This window comes from Lingula anatina, chromosome 7 (genome assembly GCF_051362555.1).
Source record: "Lingula anatina isolate TDL-2025a chromosome 7, LinAna3.0, whole genome shotgun sequence".
NCBI lineage: Eukaryota > Metazoa > Brachiopoda > Lingulata > Lingulida > Lingulidae > Lingula > Lingula anatina.
The window spans coordinates 5,989,803-6,005,962 of record NC_141773.1 but is presented as its reverse complement, the minus strand read 5'-3'; the positions used below and the strand labels follow the sequence as shown (position 1 = coordinate 6,005,962).

At 38.5% G+C, this 16,160-nt stretch overlaps 2 protein-coding genes across 2 annotated transcripts; both read left to right on the top strand.

Moving 5' to 3' along the window:
- Positions 1–1,457: 1,457 nt before the first annotated feature.
- Positions 1,458–7,086, top strand: LOC106175536 (uncharacterized). Its single transcript, XM_087018541.1, has 6 exons — positions 1,458–1,749; positions 3,065–4,269; positions 4,839–4,963; positions 5,365–5,507; positions 5,626–5,723; positions 5,998–7,086. The coding sequence occupies exons 1-6, from the start codon at positions 1,626–1,628 to the stop codon at positions 6,220–6,222; spliced, it is 1,920 nt and encodes a 639-aa protein (XP_086874667.1). The 5' UTR covers positions 1,458–1,625; the 3' UTR covers positions 6,223–7,086.
- Positions 7,087–10,528: 3,442 nt separating this feature from the next.
- LOC106176008 (uncharacterized) lies at positions 10,529–15,496 on the top strand. The gene is made up of 6 exons (XM_087017604.1): positions 10,529–10,849; positions 12,179–13,383; positions 13,906–14,030; positions 14,386–14,528; positions 14,647–14,744; positions 15,020–15,496. The coding sequence occupies exons 1-6, from the start codon at positions 10,726–10,728 to the stop codon at positions 15,242–15,244; spliced, it is 1,920 nt and encodes a 639-aa protein (XP_086873730.1). The 5' UTR covers positions 10,529–10,725; the 3' UTR covers positions 15,245–15,496.
- The last annotated feature ends 664 nt before the right edge of the window (positions 15,497–16,160 follow it).

The following is a 16,160-nucleotide window of genomic DNA, read 5'->3' as shown; positions in this document are numbered from 1 at the left end:
ACACAAGGCAGTAAAGTTGTCAAATGTACAAAAAAGGCAGAAAATAATAATACACAAAATAGGCTGCTGTCAATTCTGATGCAATAATACATTATGCTTAACTGCAAAGTCAACATCTTATTTTATTTAATCACAACAGGTAAAACCGATGTAAGTAAAATTTGTACCAACATAAGGGTTCAGGCCAATGAGATTACAAGTTCACACTTTGAAAATGCCACAATGAGAAAAATGAAACTTTCACCCACAATTGCATAAATTCAATAAAAAATGATAATCCAACAGAGCTGCTTTTTTTTTTAGTTGCTGTATGTCAGCCCTAAGAATCAATATATTACATTTGCTACATAATTACCACCAATTTTTAATTATCTACTATAAAAAACATGGACATTAAGAAAATGTGATTACCACTCGGCTTCATGCACGCGGGAGTTCTAAGTCAAAAAGTCAAAATGAAAATTTCACAAAAACTTTGCTTCAATATAAAAACGTCTGTTTTTTTCAACTCAGGCTGTATTACAGTCCGATGTTTCTTTTCTTTTTAAGTGTGAGAATTATTATTAGTTTTATTACTGGTTTTCCCTCAATCGACAATTTGGAAACACTGTCCAAAATAGGATTTTCTACGATTTCGATGCAATATTACAAAATGTCTAACAGCATAATGACCATCAATTATTCATTATAAAACACTATTTGAATATTCAGAAAATGTGACTAGCAAAGGTCTTCACGCCCATGGAGGTTCAAAGCTACACCTTGAAAATGCCAATATGTAAAAAATTAATTTTCACACAAAAGCAAAGGTCTTCAGACCCATGGAACTTCAAAGTAACACCACACCTCGAAAACGCCAAAGTATAAACAAGAGATAGCTGTACTGAAATGAGTTTATTTCCATTTTCAATATTTTTTAACATAAAACAAAATGACAAATTTACTGTCATTTTTATACAACAACCAAAACACATCTAGAGAGAGATTGGGAAAATTCAACAGAACAATTTTACATGTCCAATTTGCTCCTGAGCTTCTCCTCTGAGTTTTGAACATAGTGAATGACACACTGAAATGATATGAGTTTATTTTCATGTTTGACACTTTATTACACATAGCATGACAACATGTTTACCATCATTTTTATATAATCAACTAACAATATTGTTAAGATGCAGAAAATTTCGAAAGAATAACATGTCTAAGAATCGAATCTGAGGAAAAACCACTCATATACAAAAAAGGTACACCTACATCAAAACTGAACCGTGTATTAGTCCTTTGAATCCGCCCTACAAGTTTTAAAGCAAAATATGACACGGTTCTTATGTTATCTGTATGATGGTGGATAAGACATGTAGCTGCGGCACTTTCCTGCACGTGGCGTTCTATCAGCATGACCTGGATATGCACGTACACACGGGTACAAATACACCCCCCAGATTAAGACTGATGCACCAATTAAGCCATTCAGCAAACTTCGTCTACACGTGAATGTACTTATTTTGCTGTGCTGCAGGCAAGACATCGAACAGGGACTCAAGTGACTTGAATATTCTTAAAACTATTTTCTTTCGGCGAAGAACTGAGGCTGTTTATCAACTAGTAAGGCGTTCCAAACCAGAATGCTCACTATAGGCACCAAGTTTCTGGTGGTGAGCCAGGTTTTTACAGCGGTAACTTTGTACCAAGTCATCAACATGTACCAAAACTGGAGGGACACGAGTGGTTGGCAGGCTGCTTTCAGGGGTAGGCCAGTTATAATACATGTACTTATATAACACGTATCCACATTGCTTTATATTACCCTCTTCCAAATTCCAAGACCACAGGTTGATTTTTACCGAGTATTTACAGATATTCGTTTGGCCAACTAAATATTTTATTTTATTTTAATAAAATTCGTATGCAGGGTCAATCGATGTCCCTGTTACTGAACTCCATCGTTGCTTTATCAAGCGTCTGACCTTACCTAGTGAACAGGGTCCATATCAAACCAACACTGTACTGCACATTCATGACGCTATACGTATCTTTTGCAGAACACATATACCTTGGTTTTGAACTAAGTTTGCATGGTGGTGGTATACATGCATGTGTCCCGTAAATGTTGCATATCACGCACTGTAATAATTAAAAAAGAACTCTAGATGTTAAGGAAACTGTTTGCGGTAATCCTAAAACAATGTTTATTCCATGCCCAATGGTTGTCGGCTGAATATAATCTTCAAAGGCATATTTGAATTTCATATTTCTATAAAACGGTAGTGTTATGCAATTTATCTTCAGTCTGTGTTGTACAGTTAATCTCCACTCTTAGATTCAAATCTGAATCAAGGAAAAAGTTTCTTCAAAGTAATAAACGTAGATGACAAATATACACCCTTTTAAATTTCACAGAAAGGGTAGACCTATTAATGACTCTTAAATAGTGAAAATACTAGTAGTTTGGTTTTGTTATTGCCATTTGTCTCTTTTGCTTCCTCCCGCCAAACACAGACACCAGAGACAGTCTGGATTAAGACAGCCCCAGGTCTGAGCGTTATGTACACTGTAATTATACCTTCCTACCCGGAGAATATATATTCATGCTTAAGGCAACTAAATTACAAACTTATTCCTAGTACTGAGATTTTGATATCTTGTTTTCGAGTTGGACAGAAATACAATAGATATTCAGGTAATAGCCCATATAGGTATAATTACCTAGGCATGACAGCTGACAAGACACGCCTGATAGATTTGACAAGCAAGAATCCGTAATATCTAATATATGTATATTCATGCTTAAGGCAACTTAAATACAAGCGTATTCCTTCGGAGAGAAATACAATACATATTCGGCTATAGAGAAAATATTATTTAGCCCATATACGCGTATAATTTCCCAGGCATGATGGCTTATAAGACACACCTGATAGATTTGGCAAGCAGGTATGATCTAATATACTGATCACCGTCCATAAAACCAAATTCTAATCTTTTAAATTTGATTTTTAAATTTCACAATTATCACTATTAGAATTAATCTACTTTTTTATTTTGCCTTTTTATTCTTTGTTAGGGCTAGTGGTATTCTTCACGGGTGCCGGAGGCCTTGTCACCTATGACATATACAGGAAACGACCCGCTAAAAGCCACACGTGGAGGACGGTGTTACTACAGTACACTCTTACACAAATGTTCCGAGTTATTGTGTACTTTTCTCTCAGGAATTTTGAGACAGCAAGCAAAAACATCAGCAAAATGCAAGAAGATGCATTAATGTTTTACATTCGCACGCTGGAAAATACGGAGTTTGGCAAGAAACACAATTATTCCCAGATGCGGACGAGGGAAGATTTTTTGAAACTGCACCCAGTTTTGTCTTACGCCGACCTTAAACCTTACATTGACAAAACTGTAGCGGGCGAAAAAAACCAAATCAGTCCATTTGACCCGTTTTACATCGCTTTTACTTCAGGGACCACCGGTAAAAACAAAGCGTTCGTATATGCAAAGGAGATGTTTGCCAAACCTTCAAAGTTGTTTAAAGCTCTTCTCTTTAGGACTTTAAGATTTAAGAGAGCTGGATTATGGGATGACCTGAAACGCTATCACGAGGTCAGAATAGGAGTCAAGACCAATTTTACTGACAGTGGCATAAGAACTGGACCAATAGCCGGAATGTATACATTCTTTCCAAGTTATTTGGTTTCACCACGTGTGGTGTATGACGTCACTACCGAAAACGAGGCCCATTATTTACATGTACTCTTCGCACTAAAAGATCCTGGTATTGGGACTTTCAACTTTTCTTTCCCGTCTGTTGCTACCCGGTTTTGTCAAACTTTGGAACACCAGTGGCCGCAGCTATGTGACGATATGGAACATGGTACCCTGAACACCGATTTGGACATACCCGAAGACATCAGGGAAAAGTTGCAGACCGATATGAGGGCGGATCCCCAAAGAGCTGTTGAAGTTCGTCGGATCATAAGGCAGGGCTTTGACGGAATTGTGCGCCGTTTATGGCCAGAATGTAACGCAGCTCTTATGTTGAGTTCAGGCTCTCTTCTTCCTGAGGCCGAGGGATTGAAGAAGCATTATCTGAAAGATGTTCCGTTTTGTAATCCCGTCCATGCTGCTACTGAGGGGGTTTTCGGGTTTTGTGACCCTGACGACAACAGCCAAACGCGGTTCATTATGACGACTTCCTTAAATCACTTCGACTTTATCCCCCTGGAGGAAACAGATAAACCATCTCCCCGTGTGGTGCCCATTGAGGAGGTAAGCACAATTAACTGTAGCTCTAATGAGGCAGTTGCGCACTAAGGAAACTAAGGTTTAAGGGCAATTCCATGGGATTTTCCCGCCAAACTGAATTTTACTGGGGTAAAGAGCAATTTGCTGTTATTCACAAATAATTGTTTGACCAATCTTTGCACTTGGAGAGATAATGAGGACACCAGACAGATTTCAGATACACTTTTATTATAAGATGTTATTGTCTGGTGTTTACATTTAGAAGGTCTTACAAGACATACATGCATTTGACTGTGGGGAATTTTCAAACGCGTGGTGGGGGTTGCCTCTGACAATTCTTTTTGGCAGGGAACTCCCATGAATTGTCTCTTAAGGTAGCCCCCCCCCCCCCCCAAAAAAAAAGGGGGGAGGGGGGTTCACTCACAGATGTTTGCTCTGATGTCCCAAAAGCTACATGAATGTTTCCCAAATCTTGCCAAAAACTGGAATGTTTATATAATTGACACATTCTTTATAATGCATGCTTGGTTCTTTATTCGTTTTAATTGTTTTATTTATATGTATTGTGTAATAAGTTTTTAACCCTCAATCAGGTACAAATTGGACAGTGTTATGAACTGGTTATAACAACCGCGGTTGCCGTGCGTTACAGACAAGGTGACGTGGTGAAGATAGTGGGCTTTTACAACCAGGTTCCAGTATACGAGTTCCAATATAGGTAATTCCAACTGATCAGCTTACATCCACAAAAAAGCAATTAGTATTCCATGAAACTATAGAACGTAATTTTTAACCTGTACAATTCCAAATAATTGTTGTGTTTTTATAAACTGATGTGGCCACTATCAGTTGTGTTGAACCTTTTTAATTCACCTAATTCTTGAAGTTTTATTAAAGTATTAAAATACTTTCATATTCGTAAGACATAGCACGGTCACTTTTATTATATGACTAAACTAAACTGACTGGAGTCCCCTTCAGATTTTATTACAAAAACTACTTAACAACACCCAATCGTCAAACTTTGATCGTCGGAAGGGAATTATCAACCAATGACAATTATGTTTGGAAACATTTTAGTTAAATCCGTTTTCATGTGGCTATTATGTTTTATTTCAGGCTGGGACAAATGTTGAATCTTTTCTGGGAAAAGATGACCGAGGGGGCCTTTGTTCACGCACTCAGAGGAGCAGCCAAGCGCAATGATGTTGACGTAGTTGAATATACTGCGACGGAGAACGTCAACTTTGAAGCTATCGCTGGTAAGTTTATCCATGGCAGATCTTGCATCTTTTGGTTTACTTTCATTATGGATGTAGATTGAAGATAAAGTTTTGTGTTACTTTTCGTTGTGCATAGTAACATTATACAATTTTTCAGAGCCTCTACAAAATGGACGGCACTACGTATTGTTTATGGAGTTGTCAGAAAACTCAGACAAGGAACAAGCGAGAATGACTTCACAGCAGAAACAGATGGCAAGCGCTTTTGTATTATTTCTTCTTTTTGTGCACTTTATACACGTATAAATGCTAGTGGGAACTATTACAAGTTTTGAGATGCGTGATGTTTGATATTAGGATAAAATGAAAAATATGCCTTCTTTCTTTCAAAGCAGTTTCTGAAAAATGTCTTTAAAGTGAAAAACCATTCGTACAAGGGTAGGCCTTACTGTGCTGGCAATGTTAAAAGTCACTGCATTTAGAGTCAATACAGTCGATTCCACTATAGTTTAATCTTAATATGTTTTAGTTTGAAGACGTTTTGTACGAAGAACACGAAGTTTACAGGATGTTGAGAGATAATGGAAGTATTCTCCCCATGAAAGTTATCCAAGTGAAGACCGGGGCGTTTAATGCCTTGAAGAACGCCGTAGTGGAAAGCAACCCTCTTACAAGTCGATTACAGTACAAGACACCGCGCGTGCTGAGGGCAACTGATCGTCTGCGCGTTCTATGGAACTCTCGCTTGTCGTGATGGGTGGGATACAGCCTTTAGTTTAGTTTTCTTGGTTTTGACCAATAACACTGCCAACTGGTTTATTGATTTATCAAGTGCTTATTCCATGTTATTGCAGCTTATCCCATGTTATTTGCAGATAGATAGATAGATAGATACTTGTTGTTGTTGTTGCGGTTGTTGCTGTAGTTGGGCTGTCATTTGAGATATTATCATTATTACCAGCATAATCACCACCTATATTAATTAATTATTAATTAATTTTATACAATAATATCACACTGAACACAATAATTGAACATACTAATTTTGAATGAAAAATTTTAATGAATAGATGATTACATTTTGAAACAGTATACAAATAACCTTAAATACTACTTTTATATCTGCATTTATGTGAGGAATTAATATACTGTATCCTCCGCAACTGTTATGTCAGAATGACAAAAAGGAGTTAATAATTTTACCACTCTTTTAATAAAACGTACGTCGCATTACATACCTCATCTTGAATGAATGGTGGTAGAACGTACAGCAATGACTTGGTGTACTGGTACATGTACCCCGTTGAGATAATCCCTATAGCATTTTAATGTTAAAATGCGGCCAAGCACTGCTCTCTGCTTTTCCTTTAATTTGGGAGAATGGAATTTCCCTTACCGCCGAAAATTTACAAAACCAGCTCATGCTTCTTTCTTGATCTATATGTAGATCCGCTCCTGTCCAAGCTTCTTTTGATGAATGAATATTGAGCAAACGGTGCCATACGTCTTTTATAGCCTCTTTTGCAGACGTATATCATTATAGCCTGAAAGCAAAAACCACCTCCATGCATCTTTGGATGGTGTGTAATAATAAATAAACGATTCGATTTTATAGTTGCATGAGGTTGAAGTTGAGGTTATTTATTTTATATCTTAGTATATTGATTGAAGAACACACACACACACACACACACACACACACACACATATCGGAATCTCTTAATTGTGAATGTGGGGAGGTAAAAAATTCAAGGAGTACTATCTCCTCCCTTGGGTGCAGCTAGGCGTGGGACGCATTTCTACAAGTAGTCCATGAGGTCCGTCCAAAAATACATCGATAAATGAACATGCTATTCCATTTTATAGTGAGTGTTATGAACACCAAATGCCACAGAACAATTACTTTTGGGTCCGTTAACTAAAAATTCCTTGCCAATATCCCATGATTTGAAGAATTAGACTGGAACCTTTTTCCCGTCCATTTTGTGAGTCGGCCAGCAAATGGGAGCAGTCAAATTGACGCCCGCTTTCTTGGACCTAGACAGTTATTTTAACAGGAAATCAGACAAGTCAGGAGTACAACTCAGAAATCAAGCCAAAACCGACAAAAACAAGATCAAATAAGCCTTATTACCGGAGATATAGATTCCTATTGGTAAGAAGGTATAATTGTTCAGAAAAGACGAAAAGATTGCTTACTACTGGCGACTAATATGTACGAAAATTTGGCACATACAGTGCGATTAACCACCTTGAATATTTATTTAATTTATAATCTGACTCTTGTTATCAAAATCATTAAACAGAAATTGGAAATGGCAATGGTTTGAAAAGATAGCTAGGGGCACCTTACAGACTAAAGACGTGCTGCACTAGTATGTCAAATACACGGCTGAGTCCTCCGTCGCTAACTGTTGTTTAATATTTCTAGATACTATACCTTTTTATCTTTCAGGGACGAACTGAGGATTAACAACTTGACAAGCGTTCCAAACCAGAATGCTCTCTATAGTCACCCAGTTCTTAGTGATTAGAGAAGTTTTTTTTTTTTTTTTTTTTTTTTTACAGCGGCGACATTATACATGTACCAAACCATTAACTTGTACCAAAACTAGAAGGACACGAGTGCCTGGCAAACTGCATTCAGGGGTAGGCCAACTACTTGAACCCTGTACATGTAATAGTATAAGATGGGCACATGCTTTACGCTTCCCTCTGCCGAGCCAACAGGTTGATTTGTACTGGATATACTTACAGATACCCCTAACAAAATATCAGGTCTGCTGAAATTTGCTGCAATGTTGCTGCAAACTGAATTCCTTCTTGAAAATTTGCTGCAATCTGGCTGCAAATTAGCAGCAATAAAATGTTCTTGCAAACTTTTAGTGTAATACATTTACCTGGCCTCTAATGTAAAGTAGTTTACGTTATGTGTGTCCGATTGGGGTGCAGTTCTCACACAAACAGATATAGGAGGTGATACGGAAAAAGACAAAAACCATATGCAAGGCCAATCGATGTTCCTGTGCATGTAACCTAGAGTTGCTTAATCACACGTCTAACGCCGTAAACGAACAGGGTGACCATCGCGTTCTTATCATACCAGCACTGTTCTACAATCGTATGACAAGTTCCTTGGTTTTGAATGTAAATCCATATAGAGGTGGTATATGAAACCGCAAAAGTTAGACGCCTCTTTTTTGTTGCATTATGTAGACCCTGTCAAGAGCATCTCTGACAGTTGTGTCGTTTTTTGTTTTTTTTTTTTTTTTCATACGGTTTTTCGTACGGTTTAGGAGTTGCGTTATTTCAAATGGTGAAAAGAAAAATTTTAATTAAAATCTGAAATACTCCAGAAATTGTTGAGATACACCCATATTACTATTAAACACGAAAAGGAAGTCATATATTGGCAATCCAAATGTGATCTTCAACTTGGCTTTCGACCTACTTTCACTCTTGAACTGGACTTTGGACATGTTTCAGTCGTGACTTCTTCAGAACTAGCAGAGATAAACCCATAGTTACTACTGGACATAAATAAACAGGAAATCATATATTGCACTCCTTAATGTAACCTTGAGGTTTGACCTTTCAGTTTGACATGCAAGTACTTTCATCCTTAAATGCAGTTTGCCAATTTTCTAGTCCATATATCTCCAAAACTCGCAGATTTACTCTTATAGTCACTGCTGAACTTGATTAGGAAGCCCTTGATCCCTCGTAATTTTCCCCATGTTGGCTATTTTTTGCTCATGAGTATAAAGCCTAAAATTTGTATGTGTTCGGAATCCTAATATGACCTTGAATTTAACCTTTGACCTACTTTGGAGGTTAATCCCGCTCTGATCCTGTAGTTTACACCTGACTTCACTACGTTTATGTGATAGATACAATACGAGTCGCCGAGCTGTACATGAAATATTACGAGTGCATTGTCGAGCCGCAACTGAGTGTTGTATCTGGCTTAAACCACTGCCTCTTATTGGCTACTACACTGCCCTTGCGATATTTTACTCATACATGTCAGGTGGCCCTTGTGGTCACTTAGTCCTGTGTTGGAGGATGGAGGACAAGGCTGAACACGCCTTTACAGCCCCCTCGACCAAAGTCAGCTCCAGCCGCTTCGTGCAGCAGTAGCACCACCACCACCTTCACCAGCAGCAGCAGTTTAGATACTGAGAAGCCCCCCCCCCCGCCCCAAACAAAAAATACATCTTCTTCTTCTTCAGGGGGTCCTGCCCCCCCCCCCTTCGGTTTCTGATATATATTTCTCCAATGTTCCCCTCTTGAAATTGAAATTTTGACTATCTGAATCATAGTTCTAAACCGTACCAAAAGGCACCGTTTGCCCTCCAAAACACCAAAAAATTTTCGGGGCCCTTGATCAGGTCCTGAGCCCCACGCCAAGCGGGCGACGGTCGGCTTCGCATCCGAGGCTTGTCGTTCCGGACCCCCCTTCAAATAATCCTGGATCCGCCCCTGTGCTTTCACTAATTAGAAAAATTGTCATTGTCAAAGAAGACAGGAAATTTACTTTGGAAAACTCTCGTTTTCACATCCTGTATTGTGAGTAACTTGAGAACGCGAATTTTCAGTTTTTGGGTAAATGCTTTTTCATGATATTAAAAGTTTGAGAATCGACTTGTTTTCATTGTTGTCTGATCCGTGGGGCCGCTAGGACCCATTATACAGATACTGGCCTCTTATTAGCTAGGGAGTGCAACAGACTGTAGAACGCACTCGTACATGACGTGCTTGTATGTCGAATTGTTCTACTCGCTAGCCGCAAGTGGCGTTCTATCAGCATGACCTAGATACGTACACACGGGTACAAATACACCCACCAGCTTAAGACTGCATTCCCACAGATTTAGATCGATCCATCTGGATCGACCCAGCTCCCTGGGGGTTCACGCTAAATTGCTGTCAGCCGAGCACGCACGGAAGTAAACTAGCCCCTTACAGCTTTAAGTAGGCGGAACAGACATTTAGGCAGGCTAAGCTGACAGTAATCTAGTGACACTCCCCACGGGGATAGATCGATCTTAAATCTGTGGGAATGCAGTCTAAGACTGATTTACAAATAAAGCAACGTCATTCAGCAAACTTCGTCTGCATGTGCATGTACTTATTATGCTCCACCTGTGTTGCAGGCAAGACATCGAACAGAGAATCAAGTTGACTTGAATATTCTTATCTTTCGGCGAAGAACTGAGGCGGTTTATCATCTAGACAGGCGTTCCAAACTACCAGAATGCTCTCTATAGGCACCCAGTTCTTGGTGGTGAGCCAGGTTTTTACAGCGGTAACTTTGTACCAAGTCATCAACTTGTACCTAAACTGGACGGACACGAGTGCCTGGCAGGCTGTTTTCATGGGTAGGCCAGCTATAAGTATAAGTACTAATATATAACAGGTATCTTCATTGCTTTGCGTTACCCTCTTCCAAATTCCAAGACCACAGGTTGATTTTTACCAAGTATGTACAGATTTTCGTTTGGCCAACTAAATATTTTATTTTACGCTTTAATTATTTACGCTGTACAGAGAATTATTTATCCATTAATTGACTTAGAAATAACATCTCTTCATGCATTCACCTGGCCTCTTATAGGGAGTATAAATGTTTCAGATTGGGGTGTTTTTTTTTTTTTTTTTTTTTTAACTCGCACAAACCAGTTAAAGGAGAAGGTTAGATGGGGAAATACAAACCCGTATGCAGGGTCAACCGATGTCCCGGTTACTGCACCCTAAACTTCCATTATCAAGCGTCTGACCTTATTCAGTGAACAGGGTCCATATCAAACCAACACTCTACTGTACTGTCGCTATGAAAAGAGGGCGTATCGTTTGCAGAGCACATGTACCTTGGTTTTGAGCTTAAGTTTAAATGGTAGTGGTGTACATGTATGTGTCCTGCAAACGGTGCATATCACGTACTGTAATGATTTAAAAAGATGTAGGGAAACTATCGGTTATCCCAAAACAATGTTTATTTCATGCCCAATGGTCGTCGGCTTACTGTAATTTTCAAAGTCATATTTGAATTTCATATTTCTTTAACATTGTAGTGTTATGCAATTTATCTTCAGTCTGTGTTGTACAATTTACCTTCAAATCAAATCTAAATCAATGAAAAAGTCTCTTCAGAGTAATAAACATAGATGATAAATACACATTCTTTTAAATTTGACAGAAAGGGGAGACCTATTGATGACTCTTAAACAGTGAAAATATTGTTACTTTGGTTTTATTATTGTCATTTGTCTCTTTTGCTTCCTCCCACCAAACATACACCAGAGGCAGTCTGGTTCAAGACAGTCCCAGGTCAGAGCGTTATGTACACTGTAACCTTCCTACCTGGAGAATATATATTTATGCTTAAGGCAACTTAATTACAAACATGTTCCTATTTCTGAGTTTTTGTTATCTTGTTTTCAAGTCGGACAGAAATACAATAGATATTCAGGTAATAGCGTAAAGAAAAAATAACATTCAGTCCATATAGGTGTAATTACCTAAGCCTGATGGCTGATAAGACACGCCTGATAGATTTTTGGCAAGCAGGAATCCGTATGATCTAATATACTGATCATCGTCCATATAACCTAAACAAATTCTGATCTTTAAAATTTGATATTTAATTTTTACTTTTATAACTATATGAATAAATATACTTTTTAATTTTCCTTTTTGTTCTTTGTTAGGGCTAGTGGTATTCTTCACGGGTGCCGGAGGCCTTGTCACCTATGACATATACAGGAAACGACCCGCTAAAAGCCACACGTGGAGGACGGTGTTACTACAGTACACTCTTACACAAATATTCCGAATTATTATGTATGTTTCTCTCAGGAATTTTGAGACAGCGAGCAAAAACATCAGCAAGATGCAAGAAGATGCGTTAATGTTTTACATTCGCACGCTGGAAAATACGGAGTTTGGCAAGAAACACAATTATTCTCAGATGCGGACAAGGGAAGATTTTTTGAAACTGCACCCAGTTTTGTCCTACGCCGACCTTAAACCTTACATTGACAAAACTGTAGCTGGCGAAAAAAACCAAATCACCCCATATGACCCGTTTTACGTCGCCTTTACTTCAGGGACCACCGGTAAAAACAAAGCGTTCGTATATACAAATGAGATGATTGCCAAACCATCAAAGATGTTTAAAAATCTTCTTTTTACTACTTTAAGCTTTAAAAAAGCTGGGATATGGGATCACCTTAAACGCTATCACGAAGTCAGAATAGGAGTCAAGAAAAACTTTACTGACAGTGGCATAAGAACTGGACCATTATCCGGAATGTATGATTTCTTTCCTAGTTATTTGGTTTCACCACGTGTCGTGTATGACGTCACTACCGAAAACGAGGTCCATTATTTACATGTTCTCTTCGCACTAAAAGATCCTGATATTGGGGCTTTCAACTTCTCTTTCCCGTCTGTTGCTACCCGGTTTTGTCAAACTTTGGAACACCAGTGGCCACAGCTATGTGACGATATAGAACACGGTACCCTGAACACTGATTTGGACATACCCACGGACATCAGGGAAAAGTTGCAGACCATTATGAAGGCGGATCCCAAAAGAGCTGTTGAAGTTCGACGGATCATAAGGCAGGGCTTTGACGGAATTGTGCGCCGTCTATGGCCGGAATGTAACGCAGCTCTGATGTTGAGTTCAGGTTCTCTTCTCCCTGAGGCCGAAGGATTGAAGAAGTATTATATGAAAGATGTTCCGTTTTATAACCACCTCCATGGCGCTACGGAGGGTTTTTTCGGGTTTTGTGACCCTGCTGACAACAGCCAAACGCGGTTCATTATGACGACTTCCTTAAATCACTTTGACTTCATCCCTGTGGAGGAAACAGATAAACCATCTCCCCGTGTGGTACCCATTGAGGAGGTAAGCACAATTAACTGTAGCTCTAATGAGGCAGATGCGCACTAGTCTCGACCTAATTGTTTTTATTATTCTTTGAACTGGAAAAGCTAAGGGTTTAAACTCCATTAGATCCCCCCCCCTAAAAAAATGAATTTTACTGCGGTAAAGAGCAATTTGCTGTTATTCACAAATAATACATACATATGACCGTGGGGGATTTTCAAACGCGTGGAAAGAGTTACCTCTTACAATATGAAGTGGTCCTTTAAGGTAGTATGCCTCCCCAAGAAAAGGGACCATAGTATGCCCCCCCCCCCAAAAAAAAAAAAAAGGGGGAGGGGTTTCACTGACAGACGTTTGCTCTGATATCCCGAAAGCTACATGGATGTGTTTGATAACGGATTCCCAGGTCTTGCCAAAATCTCATATTTACTGGAATGTTTATGTAATTGACAATTACTTTATAATACACGCTTGATTCTTTATCCGTTTTAATTGTCTTATTTATATGCATTGTGTAATCTGTTTTTATCCCCCAATCAGGTACAGATAGGACAGTGTTATGAACTGGTTATAACAACTGCGGTTGCCATGCGTTACAGACAAGGTGACGTGGTGAAGATAGTGGACTTTCACAACCAGGTTCCAGTATACGAGTTCCAATATAGGTAACTCCTACTGATCACTGATCAGCTTTACATCCAGAGAAAAGCAATTTGTATTTCATGGAACTGTAAAACATAATAATTTGTCACCTGTACAATTCCAAATAATAGTTGTGGTTTTATAAATTAATGTGGCCGATATCAGTTGTGTTAAATCTTTCAATTCACCAAACAGTTGAAGTAGATAATTTCATATTTGTTAGTCATTGATATCACGGCCACCTTGTATTAGATACCAATTTAAGTTGTAACTTAGGAATTACGACAAAAACGGGATTGAAACATCAACCAGTGAAAATTAAGTGAGGAAACAATTTAGTTTAATCCGTTTTAATGTCGCTATTATGTTCTGTTTCAGGCTGGGACAAATGTTGAATCTTTTCTGGGAAAAGATGACCGAGGGGGCATTTGTCCACGCACTCCGAGGAGCAGCCAAGCACATCGATGTTGACATAGTTGAATATACTGCGACGGAGAACGTCAACTTTGAAGCTATCGCTGGTAAGTTTATTCATGGCAGATCTTGCATCTTCTGGTTTACTTTCATTATGGATGTAGATTGAAGATAAAGTTTTGTGTTACTTTTCGTTGTGCATAGTAACATTATACAATTTTTCAGAGCCTCTACAAAATGGACGACACTATGTACTGTTTATGGAGTTGTCAGAAAACTCGAACAAAGACCAAGCGAGAATGACTACACAACAGAAGCAGATGGTAGGTGCTTTTGTATTATTTCTTTGTTTTGCATACTTTTTATAAGTGGCAAAAGCTAGTTGGAACTATACCAAGTTTTCAGATGTGCGATGTTTGATATAAGGATCAAATGAAAAAGATGCCCTCTTGCTTTCTAATCAGTTTCTGAAAAATGTCTTTAAACTGAAAAACCATTCGAACAGGGGTGCGCCTTACTGTGGTGGCAGTGTTGACAGTCACTCCATTTAGATTCAATACAGTCGATACCACTTTATATTTATCTTTATATGTTTTAGTTTGAAGACGTTTTGTACCAAGAACACGAAGTTTACAAGATGCTGAGAGATAATGGAAGTATTCTCCCCATGAAAGTTATCCAAGTGAAGATCGGGGCGTTTAATGCCTTGAAGGACGCCATAGTGGAAAGCAACCCTCGTACAAGTCGATTACAGTACAAGACACCGCGCGTGCTGAGGGCACCTGATCGTCTGCGGGTTCTGTGGAACTCTCGCCTGTCGTGATGGGTGGGATGCAGCCACTGGTTTAATTTTCTGAGTATTGACCGAGAACACTGCCCACTGGTTAATTGATTTGTCAAGTGCTTATGCAATGTAACTGCAGCTTTCGTTTATATAGATAGATACTTTTTGTTGTTGTTGTTGTCGTAGTTGGGCTGTCATTTTACATATTATCATTATCATCATCATTATCACTACCTATGCTAATTAATTATTTATTAATTTTATACAATAATATCACATTGAACACAATAATTGAACATACTCATTTTGAATTTGAAATGAAACACAGTGAATAGATGATTACATTTTGAAACAGTATACAAATAATAACTACTTTTTCCACTCTTTTAATGAAACGTGGCATTATAATACCTCATTTCAAATGAATGGCGGTAGGACATAGATCAATGACTTGCTGTACATGTACCCCGTTGAGAGATTGCCTATGATGTTTTTTGGGTTAAAATGCGGCCAAGGACTGCTCTCTGCTTTTCCTTCAACTCGGGAAATTTCCCTTACCGCCGAAAACTAAGAAAACCAGCTCACGTTTCTTCCTTTGATCTACATATAGGTCTACTTCTGTTTAAGCTTCTTTTGATGAATGAATATTCAGCAAACGGTGCCGTACATTTTAATATGTTTTTACATATGACATGAACAAAAATTTTAAAAAGTAAGCCGAAAGACAAAGAAGACAGAAGAAAGAAAAAGAAAAATATAAGAATGCCAAGAACACTATAAATGAGTAAATATATAAATTTAGAAATATGAAATTTAAACCGTAGATTGATCCTTGCTTTGATCTACCGTGTGTAATTACACTCATCTGCAATAGTAGTAGAATAATTATTTCAACTATTCCAGCCTGCAGCATCCGCCTGACTTTCAGGTGCAAGCAGTCTTCAAACCCGTGACA